A 17,353-nucleotide genomic window follows, 5' to 3' on the forward strand; every position below is an offset into this window, starting at 1 on the left:
ATGTCCTCTCCTGCACCAAGCTCTGTGCGTGTATTACTCCCATCTTCGCTTGGCTCTACTGGCTCTAATCCTGCAGTGGATCGAATTCAAGATCCTCGTCCTCCACAGTCTCGCCCCACTCTTCCACCTTGACCGCTCCCTTCACTTAGTAAACACCAACTTGCTTCATGTACATCCCACCATTGTTTGTCCCACCCTGTCTGTCCCACCATTGTTTGGCGTTTTCAGCCTTTTGCCCCCAGCTCTACATAAGTCCCTTCAACTTGCCCCCTCTCTCCCCCCTTCTTTGATCAGTCACATTCTTGCCCCACTCTTCATACAGGAGAGCTCTGAGGCACTATCCTGTTTGAGGTGAACTATGTCAATGTAAGTTGTGGTTGCGTATGAATGTGGATTGTACTGTGTTGTGTGCCTTTTGTACTCCCTGTCTGGCAGCATGAGATTGTTTGTTGGTATTGAGCGTCCTGTGCTTTCTTTGCACTGTTGCAGGGTTTTCCTGTATTGAGAGCCTGGAGGAGTACACAGGCCTCAAGTGTCTGTGGCTGGAATGCAATGGGCTGTCCCGCATTGAGAAGCTGGAGGCACAGACACAGCTTTCCTCTCTCTATTTACATCATAACCTCATCAAGAAAATTGAGAACTTGGAGCCATTGCAGAAGCTGGACTCTCTCAACCTCAGCAACAACTTCATCCAAACCATTGAAAACCTGTGTAAGTCAATCTCATAGACCCCGTCAAACTGACTGTCTTTACAATGGACAAGGTACTTTGTCACCTGCTCAACCAATATGTACATGTTGATGGAACCTTCCACCCTACTATGTTGGTTGTTGACAGCTCACTATCATGATGGGGCTCCTTGGGAGAATCCCAACATTGAGCTCCAGCTTCACAGTTCAGTTTGTTATTACATTCACACACAGAATCCAAGTTCAAATATTATTTTATCTTCAATAGTTTGGACAGAAGTTTATTATAATAATAAATTATTATTTACCAACAGGACAGGGAGATTTAAATAATAAAACGTAAAATACTGCAGATGCTGAAAATCTGAAACAAAAACAGAAATCGCTGTGAACAGCAGGTCAGGTTTGTCCCACACTGTGGTTGGAACTGGTTGACACGTTGTGGACCCGAAATGTTGACTCACTTTCCTTTCTCCATAGTTGCTGCCTGACCTGCTGAGTGTTCACAGCGACTTCTGTTTTTGTTTCAGGCTTAAATAATAATCCTTACATTTGATATAGTGCCTTATCATAGAATCATAGAATTATACAGCACAGAAGGAGATCATTCAGCCCATCATATCCGTGCTGGCTCTTTGAAAGAGCTGTCCAAATTAATCCCACTCCCCACTCTCTCACCGTAGTTCTACAAATTTATCCTCCCCAAATATCTATCTACTTCTCTCTCAAAAGTTGTTATCGAATTGGCTTCCCCCAGCCTTGGCAATGCATTCCAGATCCCAATAACTCACTGCGTGAAAACATTTCTCCTCAGCTCCCCTCTGTTTCTTCTAACAACTATCGGTGCCCTCGGGTTACCGACTCACCCGCCAGTGGAAATAGTTTCTCCTTATTCACCCTATCGAATCCCTTCATAATTTTGAAAACTTCTGTTAAGTCTCCCCTTAACCTTCTCTGCTTCAAGGAGAATAATCCTGGCTTCTCTAGTCTCTCCTGATAACTGAAGCCCCTCATTCCTCAACTGCACTACCTTCATCCACTCTCTCCGTTACTTCATCAAAAAATTCTATCAGGTTTGTTAGACTTGATTTGCCTTTAACAAATCCGTGTTAACTGTCCTTTATTAACCCATATTTTTCTAATTGAGAATTTATTTTGTCCCGGATTATAGTCTCTAGAAGTTTCCCCACTACTGGCGTTAGGCCGACTGGCCTGTAGTTCCCGGGTTTATCCTTCTGCCCCTTTTTGTACAGGGGAGTAACATTTGCAACCCTCCAGTGCTCTGGCACCACCGCGGTGTCCAAGGAGGATTGAAAGATTGTGGCCGGAGCCTCTGTTATATCCACCCTTACTTCCCTCAGTAACCTAGGATGCTTCCTGTCCAGATCGGGTGACTTATCTACCTTGAGCACCAACAACATTTTTAGTATCTCGTCTCAGTTTATTCGTATCCAATTTCTCTCCCTTCTCCTCCGATACTGTGGCATTGACTGCATCCTCTTCTTTTGTGAAGACAGATGCAAAGTCCTCATTCAATACGTCAGCCGTGCCCTCTGCCTCCACAGGAAGACTTCCTCTTTGGTCCCTAATTGGACCCACCCGACCTTTGACTAACCTTTTATTCTTTATATGCTTATAAAATACCTTTTATGTTCCTGCTAATCTTTTCTCATACAATCTCTTTGCCCCTCTTATTTCCTTTCTCAGTTCTCCTCTGTACTTTCTATATTCTGTTTGATTATCTTCGGTATTTTTAGTCTTTATCTATAGTAACAAAGACAAAGTGTGTGTCCGTGTATCCGATAATCACGCAGTGACGTAGAGACATGATTTATATCTCAACGGAAAGGTCTTACAAGTGGCAGTGTCGCGGGCATATTTTTTAGGGGATCTCCTATCGTTGATGAGTTATATTAAAAATTGCTTTAACTAAGCCCTAAAGTATGAGTTATGCATCGTATTCTGCAACTAAGTAGCAACAGAGGAAAGCATACACCGCTCAGAGAGGCACATCTATATTCTGCAACAAATGTATGGCACTTTTTTCTGGATGTCATGGGAGCTACAGTCCTCCCAAGTGGGACAGACAGAGAGAGACTGAGCGAGAGACAGAGAGAGACTGAGATAGTGAGAGAGACAGAGAGAAAGATAGTGAAATAGAGATTGAGAGAGAATATATTATAAAGTGTTGTAACTGTGCTTTGTGGGAGAGCCAGAGACAGACTGAGGGAGACGGACAGAGAGAGAATAACAGACTGAGAGAGAGAGACTGAGAGATACACAGAGAGGAACTGAGAGAAAATATATTAAAGGAATCCTCTGAGTATAGATAAAGACAAAATGTCTCTCTGTGTGTTAATCTACATTCTATATTGGATCCTTTGGTTACAAGCGAAGCTGCAACAGGTACAGCTAGTATTCTTATAAAATACCTTAGGGTTCCCTTTCATGTTACTCGCTAATCTTTTCTCATACAATTTCTTTGCTCCACTTATTTCCTTTTTCAGCTTTCCTCTGTGCTTTCTATATCCTATTTGATTATCTTCTGACATTTATCATAAACCTCCTTTCTCTGTTTTATTTTAACCCAATTTCCTTAATCATCCAAGAGGTTTGGATGTCCTACCTTTCCCCTTTGTGGGAATGTTCTGTCCCTGAGCTATCTCCTCCTTGAAAACTTCCCATTGCTTGTTAGCTGTTTTACCTGCCAATCTTTCTTTCCAGATCTTTCTTTGGCAAGGTCCCCCATTAACTCACTGAAATTAGGCTCTTCCAGGTGAGTATCTTCACCTTTGATTGTTCCTTATCCCTTTCCATAAGTTCTCTAAACCTAATGGCCTTGTGATCACTGTTGTCCAGATGCTCTCCTACTGAGACCTACTCCACTATTTGATGGTCTATAGTACGCACCTAACAGAGTAACAGCTCCTTTTCTGCACCTTATCTCTAACCAAATAGATTCTGTTTTGAACCTCAAGCACATCATCCCTTTCCAGGGCTGTGACCATATCTTTGATCAACAACAACAAAATTACATTTGTGTAGCGCCTTTCACATCAGGAGGACATCCCAAGGCGCTGTGATTGATACTCTTCCCCTGTGTCCCCCCATGATTGGTCCTCTTCCCTCCCAAGGACATTGGTCCCAGCCCTGTTCAGATGTAACCCCATCCACCTTGTACAGGTGCCACCTGCCCCAGAACTGGTTCCAATGTTCCAGGAACTGAAGCCCTTCTTTCTGCACCATTTCTCCAGCCGTGCATTCATGTGTTTGATCTGCTGTTACGATACTCACTTGCTTGAGGCACTGGATATAATCCAGAGATCACTGCTCTTTATTTTTTTCCCCAGCTTCTGAAGCTCTCCCTGTAGGATCGCAGCCTTTTTTCCATACGTCATGGCTCCCAACATGGACCATAACTTCTGGCTGTTCCCCTTTTGCACCCGATCCGTGAAGTCTTCAATCTTGGCACCAGGGAGGCAACACACCATACTGCGGTTGCAGAAACGCCTGTCTATCCTGTCTACGCCTGTTGTGTGCCGAATGACAACTGCATTGGCAATCTTCCCTGTGTCCCGCTATGCATCAATTTGCTTTTGACACCTCTCGGTATTCAGTACAGAGAACCTGTTTGTGAGTGCCACACTCGGAGGATTTCTGCTCTGTTCATCTCCTCTTCCTATCATGCTGGGTGGTCACCTGCTCACTCTCCTTCTGATTCCTCTGGGGTCTTCGAGATTCATGACTTACTAGCATGAAGTGCATTTGAATTGTTTTTGCCCAGCCAGGCATCTGACATAAAATGCGAAAACCCATCACCAATGCTTAAACAGTATCAACAACAACAACTTGGACTTATATAGCGCCCTCCACGTTGGACGACATCTCAGAGCTAAGATTTCCATGCATCCTACTTACATGGAATTCCCAGAGATAAATAGTTGGATTGGAATGTTACTCACTCGCTGGAGGGACACATCTTGCTTATCTAATTCTGGAAAGTATTAGGTGCAGATTGTCAAGAGCCAAGGTTTGGAGACCACAGAGTGTGCATTGGGGTAACTGTTGGACACTAACCAGCTAAAACCCCATAGCTTGTCATTGATATCACTGCCTGGCAAGCTTTCCCACTGCTTGTCCTGCTGGGACCACCCTACCTATTAGGGTTTTGGTTTGTAGGGTTAACAGGAGCTGAGTGGAATGACTCCCTCCCCCAGTGACTGGTTTGCTCTTCTAGGTCCTGCCAATGAGCCAGGCTGGCTGTGCCATCAGCAATGCCCTAGAATACCACAGACCCACCTGGCTCAGGAACCGAAATAGAGACCTTCACAGAGGGCTGGCGCAATTCCAGCATTCCAATGCCAACATTCACATGTCACCTTGGAGCTAATTCAGCTCTGAGGAGACACCACTCACCTACCCGCCCCAGGAGAATATTGAATAATTTATTTCCTTGAAACAATGAAGTCTTAATTTTGCTGCTGTGACAGTTTGCAAGATGATGGAGAGACATTGTCAGACCCTGAATACAGGGATCAGACACTGAAGCTAGTGAACCATTGTTGAATGCTGTCTAAGATCTAAGATTAACACTGTAACTCCAAATGAGGTTTGACCAGCTCTATATATCAGTGGAAAAGCATCTCCTGACTTGGAGGAGCAGCTACCTGAATGGCCTTCTGAGTACATTTCTCTAATTCTATTACAAATATTCAACCATCCAAATTAAGAACATGGTCAGATTTCAGCACATGTGATCTGTAACATATGACTGGTGTAACTCTCATTGTTATTGTGTCTTCTTTTTCTGTCAGCCTGCCTACGTCAGCTCAACACACTGCAGATAGCTCATAACCAGCTCCATTCTCTGCATGACATTGAACACCTGAAACAATGCCACAGCATCAGTGTGCTTGACTTTTCATACAACAAACTCAGTGATCCCAGTATTCTCACTGTCTTTGAAGTCATGCCCAACCTGGTAAGTGACCCCCGAGTCAACCCTCTGTGGCAGTCTAGTTAGCCTGGCTCCTGAGCCATGTGGTCCACAGTACTCCAGGTCACAGTACTCCAGGGCATTGCTAATGATAGAACAGACTCTTCCAACTCCTGGACTGACACAGTTAAACAGAAAGAGACAGTAGGAGGGACAGAGAGAGGGAAAGGGAGGGAGCAAGAGCAATCTGACTATTTCCTCAAACCAGAAGAAAAATGACCATTTCCCAAAAGGTTCCAGCAATACACACTGAGGCAGGACAGCCCTGAGAAAGGGAGGAATGTCACAGAGAACTTCACACACTGAGCCAGGAGGAGCCTGAACGAGGGCGAGAAAGCTGGGAAGGGATTTATTGGTTTGACTCACTCAGAAACCCCTCACCTGTTTAAAAGTATTGAAACCAAGCTGTTAGTTCCACATATGTCACCTCCACTTAGAAATTCTCCTGTTTCTGGCGAGAATATGCACTCTCTTCCCAGAGAGATGCATTAATTACCTAATTATCAGATACAGGATGGCAAGAACCTTGAGATAACTGCTGGGGTTTAATCAGCTAAAACCAAATGTGTTTGTTTCATTTAAATCAGGTGTCATTTATTGGGCTCAATTGAATCTGGTGTCAATCACCTGATAGACTGAACTCAGAATATAAAAGAGCAGAGCCTGCGGTCAGGGACGATGTTGGATTGAGATTCTAACCAAATGCCTGCTGGCTTGTTGCTTGTGGATTGTAAGATGGTGTCACAAGGTGACAAACTTGAATATCTCAACAATTTTAAAACAACAGGAAAAGAAAAACGACAAAACAGACAAAGCGGGAGGCAGGAGGGTCACACACGGTGGCTTCCCAAGCTTGCAGGGATTTGGAGCATGTGGAACAGACTAACAACTGAGTGTACACAATCCAGAGGAACTTGTGTACGCTGCCCACAGTAATGAGCGTATGCTGCCCACAGTAACCAGTGCACACGGCCCACAAAACCAGTGCACACGGCCCACAGTAACGAGTGCACACGGCCCACAGTAACTAGTACACGGTCCACAGTAACTGGTGCTCAATGCCCACAGTAGCCAATACACGTCCCACAGTAACTAGTACACGGCCCACACTAAGTAGTGCACATGGCCCACAGTAACTAGTGCACACGGCCCACAGTAAGTAGTACACGGCCCACAGTAACTAGTGCACACAGCCCACAGTAACTAGTACGCAGTCGACAGTAACTAGTGTACACGGCCCACAGTAACTAGTACACGTTCCACAGTAACTAGTACACGGCCCATAGTAACTAGTGTACACAGCCCTCTGCAACTAGTGCATGCGGCCCACAGTAACTAGTACATGGCCCATAGTAACTAGTGTACACGGCCCATAGCCATTAGGTTACCCAGCCTATAGATTACCAAGCTCTTGGGATCCAGTGTACACAGCCCATAGTATCTAGTGTATGCACCCCCTAGTAACTTGTGTACCTAGCCTATAAGACTAGTGTACACAGCCCATAGTACCTATTGTACACGGCTGATAGTATCTAGTGTACATGGCCCATAGTAACAAGTGCACGGCCCATAGTATGATAATATCTAATGTACACCACCCATAGTAGCTAGTGTACATGGCTTATAGTAACTAGTGTTCACGGCCCATAGTAACTAGTGCACACGGTCCATAGTAAGTGGTGTACACGGCCCATAGTATCATAGTATGTAGTGTACACCACCCACATTGATTAGTGTACATGGTCCATTGTAACAAGTGTACACGGTCCATAGTAACTAGTGTACATGGCCCATAGTATCTAGTGTACACCACCCATAGTAACTAGTGTACACGGGCCATAGTATCATAGTATCTAATATACACCACCCATAGTAGCTAGTGAACATGGCCCATAGTAACTAGTGTACCCTGCCCATCGTAAGTAGTGTACACGGCCCATAGTAAGTTGTGTACATGGCCCACGGTAACCGGTGTACACAGCCCATAGTAACTAGTGCACACAGTCCATAGTGAGTAGTGCACACAGCCCATAGTAGTTAGTGCACGTGGTCCATAGTAACTAGTGTACACGGCTCATAGTAATTAGTGTGCATGGCGAATAGTAACTAGGGTACACGGCCCATAGTAACTAATGTGCAGAGCCCATAGTAATTAGTGTACACAGCCATTAGTAACTAGTTTATACAGCCCATAGTAACTACTGTACACAGTCCATAGTAACTAGTGCACACAGCCTATAATAACTAGTGTACACAGCCCATAATAACTAGTGTACACGGCCCATAGAACAGTGAACACAGCTCATAGTAAATACTACGCAGCTCATAGTAGCTGGTGTACACAGCCTATACAACAACAACAACAAGATTACATTTGTATAGCGCCTTTCATGTTGGGAGGACGTCCCAAGGTGCTGGACAATGTACATTATTTCAGACCCGAGCTGGGGTCGGTGGGGGGTGGGGGGGGGAGAAGGGAGGGGAAGGGCAGTGACCGAAGTCATGGTCGAAGAGGAGGATCTTGAGGCGGGACTTGAAGGAGGCTAAGGAGGGGGGCGAAGTGAAGTGATTGGGGGATGGTATTCCAGAGGTTGGGGGCAGAGTGGCTGAAGGCTCTCCCGCCAATGGTGGGGTGGGTGGGTGGGTCGGGGGGTGTGGAGCAGGTCAGAGCCGGCTGAGCGGAGGGAGCAGTCAGGTTGGTAGGGGGTTAGGAGGTCGCAGAGGTAGGGTGGGGCGAGCCCATGGAGGGCTTTGTAGGTGAGGACCAGGATCTTGAACTGGATCCTCTGAAGGATAGGGAGCCAATGGAGTCGGGGGAGAGTGGGGGAGATGGGGTCATGGAGTTTGGTGCGGGAGAGGACACGGGCTGCAGAGTTCTGGATTATCTGCAGTTGTGGAGGGAGGAGTTGGAAGGCCGGCACGCAGGGAGTTTGCATAGTCGAGCCTGGAGGTGATGAAGGCATGAACAAGAGTTTCAGTGCCTGAGGGGTGAGGTAGTGGCGGAGTCGGGCGATGTTACGGAGGTGAGGGAAGGCAGAGCGGGTCATGGCTTGGATGTGGGGAAGAAAAGACAGTTGAGGGTGAACAAGACCCCCAGGTTCCTGACTGGCGATGAGTTGAAGTGTGCAACCATGGAGGGTGATTCTGCCAGAGGCTGAGGTGCTGAGGCGCTGGCGCGAGACAATCAGGAGGGCCTCAGACTTGTTCACATTCAACTGTAAGAAATTTGCCCTCATCCGGGACTTGATATCCGACAGACAGTCTGTCAGGACAGCAGTGGTCCTGGAGTTGAGGGTGGGGGCAGAAAGATAGAGTTGGGTGTCATCCGCATACATATGGAAGTTGACCCCATGTCTGCGGATGATATCACCAAGGGGGAGCATATAGATATTAAAGAGGAGAGGGCCAAAGACAGAGCCCTGGGGGACGCCAGACGTGACAGTGGGGGGACTGGAGGAGAAACCGTTAGAGGCAACAAAGTGGAGACAGTGAGAGAGATAGGAATCGAACCAGGCAAGGGCAGGTCCGCAAAGATTAAGTAAAGAGGAGAGGCGGTGTATGAGGATGGAGTGGTCGACAGTGTCGAAGGTGGCAGAGAGGTCGAGGAGGACAAGGAGGCAGAGCTGATCACAGATGTTCAGAATGTCATTAGTGACTTTGACCAGGGCTGTTTCCATGCTATGGGCAGCGCGGAAGCTGGAGAGGACCTTGGAGAGGAATGGGAGGTTAGAGATGGAGCGGTAGCTGGAGAGAAGGGATGGGTCCAGGGAAGGTTTTTTCAGAATGGGGGTGATAACGGCTGTTTTTAATGGAGTGGAAATTGAATTGGTGGACCAGGAGAGGTTGATGGTGTCGGACAGGAGAGGGGCCGGAAGGTGGAGCTGGGAGATGAAGAAAGAGATGGGGATGGGATCGAGGGAGCAGGTGGTGGGTTTGAGTTTGTGGACTGTCGTGGTGAGGGTGGAGGGAGAGATAGGGTCGAAGGTGTATAGGGGGGGATGGGTGGGGATTGAGTCATGAGGAAGAGGTGATGTGGGGGTGGCTGTAGACGGGGCTGAGGTGGCTGAACGTATCCCCTCGATTTTAGATTCGAGGAAGTCCAGCATTTCCTCACAGTTGGAGTTTGAGGAGAGATGGGTGAAGTATGGGAAGGTGGAAGGAGGAGAGGGTTTGTGGTGGAAAAGAGAAGCCTGGAGTTGTCCTTTGCCTCCAAGATAACCTTGGAGTAGAAGGAGGATTTGGTGGCAAGAACGCAGCGGTAGGTCTTGTTATGGTGAAGCCAAATCTGCCGATGGACCGTTAGTTTGGATTTGGTCCAGGCGCGTTCGGCAGATCGCACTTGTGCCTTGAGGGAACGGAGATGGCTGGTGTACCAGGGGATTTATGGGAGTACGAGGCAGTTTGGGAGGTGAAGGGGGCAAGGGAGTCCAGAATGGAGAAGAGGGAGTTGTGGAGAAAAGAGAGTGAGGAGAGGAGATCGGTCAGTGAGGGCCAGAGGTGTAGGAGTTCAGATGGCAGTGGAGAGGGAGAGGGAGAATTTTTTTTTCCATGGACAGTATGTGATAGTGGAGGGTTGAGAAAGGGAAGGGGTATGAGGTGTTGAGGGAGATGAAGTGGTGGTCCTAGATGGCCTTATCCTTGATGGTGATGTCCAAGACGGTGAGGCCCCGGGTGATCATCCAGGTCAAGGGGGTGGCCACCATCGTGAGTGGGGGAGTGGATGAGGAGGGAGAGGTTAAGCGAAGAGAGGAGGGAGGAGAAGTCGTCAGAAGTAGAGCAGGAGGAGGTGAAGTGGTGAGTTTGAAGTCGCCTAAGATTAGGAGGCGTTCAGAGCAGAGGGAGAGGGAAGATAGGAGGGTGGAGATATCGGAGAGGAAGGTGGGAGAAGGCTTGGGGGGACAGTAAACAAGGAGGATTTTGAGGGAAAGCCTGGAGGGGTGGTAGAGGGTGAGGTATTCAAAGGAGGGGAAGGTTCCGGAGGAGTAAGGGGAAAGGCCGAGTGGGGACCGGGAAATGAGAGCCACACCACGGCCACGAGGATTAGGCCATGGGTTTTGGTGAAAGGTGTAACCTGGAGGTGTGGCCTCGACTAGTGGGAAGGTGTGGCCTGGGGTGACCCAGGTTTTGTTGAGGGCGAGGATGTCAATATTTTCCTCAACGGTGAGGTCATGGATTGTGAGGGACTTGTTGATTAGTGAGCGGACATTCTGCAGGCCGATGCGGAGGGCACAGTTAGTGGTGGGAGCGTGGGGCAGATGAGGGGGGGTAGGGGGTGGGCAGAGTGGGGATTTGAGAGGAAAGGTTGCCTTCTGTGGGTGAGGGCCGGTGGACCTTGCTGCGAGAGTGGGGGAAGGGGCAGTCAGGGATAGCCGACGGCGTCTACCACGGTGGGCACGCCGGAGAATGTGAAGGGAGGAGCAGAGGGAGGCCGTGGGGGACTCGAGGAGGGATAAGAGTCGGAGCAGGCAGAGGGAGAGGAGGGTTGAGGGGGGTAGTAGAGGGAAGAGGGACGGGGTCGGGAACATCTTGGGGAAGCAGCTCAGGTTAATTGCGGCAGCCAATGTGCACACGCTGAGACTGGAGCGGACAGGAGTGCTGACAGAATATACTGTAAAGTGAATTGACTGTATATCGAACCCAGATCTCTCGGTTGCGAGGCGAGTGCTCTAACCACTGAGCTAAAGGACTTCACAACATTGTTGTACAGGACGCTACACGTGCAACCTGCTTTGGGACCTTTCTGTCCTTGAAGAAAGACGAGAATGACCAGACCTTCACCCCCTTCTCAGCGCGTCCATCAGGACAATGTCCACCACAATATCCATGTCCCAATAATCGACAATGGGCACTGAGGCCCCTGATATCTTCCAACCAATACCTTTGAGCTGTGTGGAGCCATGATTCCTCACCATCATGTCCGACTGAGTGTTTAAGATCATGAGTGCAGCACATAAGATTCAGGTGAGGGGGTTGGGTGGGGAGTGGCCGAAATGCAATTGAAGCTATGGTGTAAGGAAACTTTAGTGACAAATTAGTAATAAATAAGTGTGCACAAAATTTAACTTTTAAACAATAGTTTCCTTTATTACAGATCATCACCCAAGAATTGCACAAAGCACATTCAGCCATTATTACAATGCGCAATAATGGTAACATCCAGAATAAAAGTATGATCAGTAACTTTATCTGGGAGCACAGTAGGCAGCTGGGAATCTTCAGATCTGTAGCTCACTGATACTGACTAAAACTCCTTTTATACCCCAACAGATCTAACACATACCAGAGAACTCATTTGTTACTTGTCCCTCGTGCTCTCCATCCCTAAAGAATGCCATTCCTGTTTTAGGACATCCAGAAATTCTAAGACAATCCCAGTTCCCACGAGCAATGATCTTTCCTTATGTGACTTCCTTAGGTTAACATGTAAGATCAGTACCAATGGTATCAGTTACCGCTTCTGTCCATCTCGACAGGAACTCTCAAGATCTTTTAACCTTTCCTTCACACAGATTGCACAATCAGCAGTAGAACCTTTAGTCATTAACTCTTTCAGTACAGTGGGTTTGAAGGTGGGAAGGGCATAGATGAAGTTCACATAACCTTTGCCTAAGTAGAGAGCAGAGGGAGAATGACTAAAAGTCAGACGATGAGAGGCAGATTGGGCATGGAATACGAAGCAGACTGACTTTGCTGAGTTGATAGAAAGACAGTAGGGTGGGTAGTCTGGAAGGCTGAGGTTAAATGGGCTGAAGGGTCTTCATCTAAACCAATGTTGTATGAGCTCCTCCTCATGACCAGCAATTTCCACAGAAATATGGGCTGGTCACACATTGTAATGTCAAGATATCATAGGTTGTGTTACACAGCTTACGTGAACTTCATCAATGCCGAGTTCCTCATTCTAATCGGAGAATAGCTGTTGTAAATTAACATGCTGAGCAGGAACTGCAGGAAGCAAAAGATAAAAGTTTTGCTGCATTTATGTCTCCCACAGCAAGGGTAAACAAGAGGCCAAAGGTCAAGAGTTCCTCCTTGTCCTTCCTGGCCAAAATCCTCCAGATAAATTGCGCTTGGTTGTGTGAAAAGTAGTGGTACATTTACCTACGTGAACAGTCATATCACTTGACAGTGTGAGTCTTTGAGTTGTTTTGAGGTTGTAAGGAGATATAAAGAAATTAGAGTTGTTCATATCAACTCTCACAATCTCTTTTTGAAGCAATTTGCACATCAGACTTCCCTGAAATTGTCCTAAGATATTGTTTAATGGTTCATTGATTGGAATGACACTCTATTCACATCTTCAGAGGTGAAAAGAGCGGAGAAATTGTAGTAGCCAGGATCACGCCATTAATTAACTCTTTGTTGTCTGCAGCGTGTGTTAAATCTGATGGGGAATGAAGTTATCAAAAAAATCTCCAACTACAGGAAGGTTGTTACATTGCGCCTCAGGCACCTCACATACCTGGATGACAGGCCAGTGTTTCCTAAAGACAGGTACGTAGTGGTGGGGGCGGTGACAACATCCTAGCAAGTTAATGGCACTGCATCATGAGATGGCAGAGCAAAACTTGTACTTATATAACATTTTGCACAGAGAATGAATGTCTTGAAGAGCTCAAAAGAGTAGAAAGAAGAGACAATATAAGATGTTAACCAAAAATATTTCTATAGAAGTTTTTTGAAGGTAGTTACAGAGCAAGTGAAGCAGTTTCGGGAGAGAGTTCCAGAATTGTAGAGCCATAGATCAGCCAGGAATAAGCAGAGAAATGAAGGATCGGGAGATGAGAATAGGGGTGGAGCAGGTTACACAGGAACCAAAGGGAGCACAGGCAGGAATTTGAGTTTCAGGTTGATATACTGGAGTTCTGTGATCCAGTTGACATTGGCAGGAATGAGGGTAATGGATGTGCAGAGCCTCGTCCTGTAATGAGTTGTTGCTTCTTAGCTTCAATCTCACCTCTCCCGCCACTCCCTGTATTAATCCTTCCAATCAGGTTTCCATGCTGCTCACAGTACAGAGACTGCCTTAATCAAAGTCACAAATGACATCTGTCCAACAGTAACCAGGCCATCTTCCTCCTCGTCTTGCTTGATCTCTTCCGCCTTCGACGCTCTTCTTCTCCCATCACCTCTCCTCTCAGCTCCTCCTTCCTTGGTTTCACTCTTACCTTGCTTACCTTATTACCTTGCAATAATAATTATTATTTCCCATTGTTTCTGCTTTGTAACCACTAATGACTTCCCCTTCTAGCCCTTGAACCATTACATGTGGCGTTCCTCAGGGCTCCGTCCTTCGTCCTCTCCTCTTCAATATCTACATGCTTCTGCTCAGTGAAGTCATCCACAGGCAATGGTTTAACTTCCACATGTATGTGGCTGATCCCCCAACTCTATCTCTCTAACTCCACCCTCGACTCCAGGACAACTGCAGGTTGTCTGTCAGACACCAAATCCTGGATGAGAGCTAACTTCCTACAGTTGAATGTCGGTGAGACCGAGGCTCCTGATTGGTTCCCGTCATCGCCTCCACACCTCAGGCATTGGCAGCATCACCATCCAGGGATGCATACTCCACCTCACCGAACCATTACAGATCCTTGGCGTCTTGTTTGACCCTCAACTTGTTTGTCCTTTTTACCCCACATCCGTGCTGTGATCCACTCTACCTTTCCCCACCTCCACAACATTGCCCAGCTCCACTGCTGCCTCTCCCCTCAGGCTGCCGAAACCCTCATCCAGGCTTTCATCATGTCCAGGCTTGACAATGCAAACTCTCCTTGCTGGAGAGATTGTTCCCAACACTTTCCTGCAGATTAATTGAAAACTCTGCAGCTTGTGTGTTCTCCTGCACCAATCACCCCCATCCTTCCCCAGATCCTCATCCCCCAGAGGATTGAGGTTAAGATCCTCACTTTTAATTTTTTCCACAGTCGTGCCTCTCCCTACCTCTGTGACCTGCTAAAGTCTTACCAACCTGTCCACTCCTGCCGCCTCGTGGGCACTGGCCTGCTCCACGTCCCCCGCCCTGTCCACCCCACCATCGGCATTCGGGACTTTTCCGTCCCCAACTCTTTAGAACTCCATCCCAGATTCCCTTTGCCCATCCCAACAGGTTCCTCCTTGACCATGCATTCGATCATTCTCCCACCCCCACTCTCTTTACCCTCCAACCCTCAGCTCGGGTACAGACCCTTGACTGTCCAGTGCATAGTGGACTCCACCTGAAAGGCGCTCATAGATGCAATTTGATGTTGTGAGGAGATACAAGCTGCAAAGTTAGAGAAGATATGGAGCTTTTAGAAGGTGTGTAGGAGGTCAGCATATCTATCCTCTAAGTGATGAAGGCATGAATAAGAACTTGCAGGAGGGATGAGATAAGATTGTAACCCGGCAACGTTCTGGAGATGAAAAGTAGATTTATTGAACTGTAGCTTTGAAGTAACGATGATAATAAATATAATAATCTTTCAAATCTGCCCTGAACACCCCTCTTCGCCTTTGCTTCCAACCCTGTTGCTGTAGCACTCTGAGATGCTTTCCTGTGTGAAGTTGTTGTTCATGTTGAACAGACTGTACTGGCTGCCAAACTGAGTAATGAGGAGTGGGGGATTGGGGCTGAGTTACAGGGATTGAGGCTAAGATGGAATGAGTTGTGTGATGAGGAAGAAAAGTAACTCTGAGTGAGGGACTGAGGTGTATGAGGGTGTGAGGCTGGGTGAAGCAGAGTGAGCCTGAGTAAGTGGGTGGGGGTGAGGAGGAGGAGGAGGAGGAGGGCTGCGTGAGGGATGGTGAGTGGAAGTTGGCTGAGAGAGAGTGAGGATGAGCAAGGGAAGGGGTGATTATTAAGAGTAGTGAGTGAAGGGTGGTGAGGCTGAGTGAAAGACTGCTCTTCTCTTCAAAAGTTGCAGCTTGTGTCCTTTCCCACACCAGGCACCAGCTTATCATCACTATCCTCGCCCAGCTCCTCACCTTTAAATCTCTCCACAGTCTTATCCTACCTGACCTCTGTGACCTTCTCTAACCCCACAAGCCTGCCCTGGCTGGTACCGGCTTGCTTCACGTCCCCGGGGGGGAGTGGGGATTCAGCCTGTCTGCCCCAATCTGCAGAACTCCCTCCTGGAGTTCCTATGACTTATTCCTTCTCTCCTCGAGACCTCCCTCTTTGATATCACCTTCAGTCATCTTTTCCCGCACACTCCACAGCCCCCATTCTGGCTCAGGTACAAGCATTGGACTGTGCAGCACTTTGGGGCAATTTCCCATCATGAAAGGTGCTACATCAATAATTGATAAGGAGTGAGGGGAGTTGAAGGGGTGATGAGGCTGAGTGTGGGGGAGTGTAACCAAGTGAGGGAGAGGGGCTGAGTGAGGGGGTGTGGGTATAATTTGCTTCATATTTCATCTTCAGCTGTAACACAGCGTCATTTTGTGTGTGACAGAGCATGTGCGGAGGCCTGGGCCCAGGGAGGCCGTGACGCTGAGCTGGAGGAGAGGGAGAAATGGGAATCAAGTGAACGGAGAAAGATTGAGGCCAGCATTGCCGCTGTGTCGGAGGTCAGGAGAAAAGCTGAGGAGAAACGCAGACTCAGAGAGATAGAGGAAAGTAGGTAGCACATGCTGACCAATTCTGGCCTAGGTTCAGATTTTGCCTTTTGAATTATAATCAAATAATAACTTACATTTGATACAGCACCCTCAGAGGGCATCTCAGAGCACTTCACAGTGTTCACTGTAAAGTATAGCGACTGTGTTTTGTGTGCGAGCACGGAAGCTAATTTGTGCACAGTAACATTGCCACAAACAGACATGACGTGAATGACCTTTTTTTTATTTGGGGGATTGTTGGCCCGGACACTAGGATAAACATTGTTCTCTTTTGAAATAGTGCTTCAGGATCTTTAGCATTTGCTTGAATAAGCAGACAAGTCTTTGGTAATGTCTCATTAGAAGAACAGAAGCTGTAACAAATACAGTCTTAGCTTACACATGAATTCAAAGTTCTGATGTGGGGGCTTGAACCCACAGCCTTCAGTGACTCAGGAGCAAGAGTTTTCTCAGTGCCAATGAAGCCATCCATCTTAATCCTAATTCACTGCTCTTTCCCGTACCCTCTCTGATACCCTTCTTCTGCTTGTGCTTGTCCAATTCCCTCTTACATGCCCTCAATCTCATCTTGATATCGCATAGCTCTTCATATCGCTGCTACCCAAGCCTCTGTTTATCTCTCTGTTAAACAACTCTATTGATTTCATCTCTACAGCCTCTTGGATCAGAGTTACACATATTCACAACCCTCTGTGTGAGAAAATGTTTCTTGCCCTAGCTTTGAATTTGAGGTTTTGTCTCTTGTAATGATCCCTCTACCAGTGACAAGATTCCCTCAGGCAGAGTCATCCACTATCTAACCTTTCAATTTTTTTTGTGGTTACACACTTCATTTGCGTCACCCTCTGATCTCCCCTGCTGTAAGGACTATTACAGCAGGAGTCCTTTAGCTCAGTGGTTAGAGTACTTGCCTTGCAAGCGAGACACCTAGGTTCAATTCCAGGCTGGGCGAAAACTTGGGAAAGTTTCCTTACTCCACACGCCTGATAATAATCCCTCCAAAACAATAATAAATTGGTCATTCTCAATCCACGACTGTTTGTGGGACACTGCTGTGCGCAAC

At 47.3% G+C, this 17,353-nt stretch overlaps 1 protein-coding gene across 2 annotated transcripts in view; it reads left to right on the plus strand.

Moving 5' to 3' along the window:
- Positions 1–17,353, plus strand: part of dnaaf1 (dynein axonemal assembly factor 1) — a 53,101-nt gene that overhangs the window by 13,787 nt on the left and 21,961 nt on the right. For both annotated transcript variants that reach the window (XM_042340485.1, XM_042340486.1), the window contains exons 6-9: positions 490–711; positions 5,504–5,670; positions 13,058–13,179; positions 16,125–16,288. In XM_042340485.1, coding sequence (XP_042196419.1) covers positions 490–711; positions 5,504–5,670; positions 13,058–13,179; positions 16,125–16,288 — 675 coding nt within the window. The remainder of the gene's footprint in view (positions 1–489; positions 712–5,503; positions 5,671–13,057; positions 13,180–16,124; positions 16,289–17,353) is intronic.

Source organism: Callorhinchus milii, unplaced genomic scaffold (genome assembly GCF_018977255.1).
Source record: "Callorhinchus milii isolate IMCB2004 unplaced genomic scaffold, IMCB_Cmil_1.0 Scaffold14, whole genome shotgun sequence".
NCBI classification, from domain to species: domain Eukaryota; kingdom Metazoa; phylum Chordata; class Chondrichthyes; order Chimaeriformes; family Callorhinchidae; genus Callorhinchus; species Callorhinchus milii.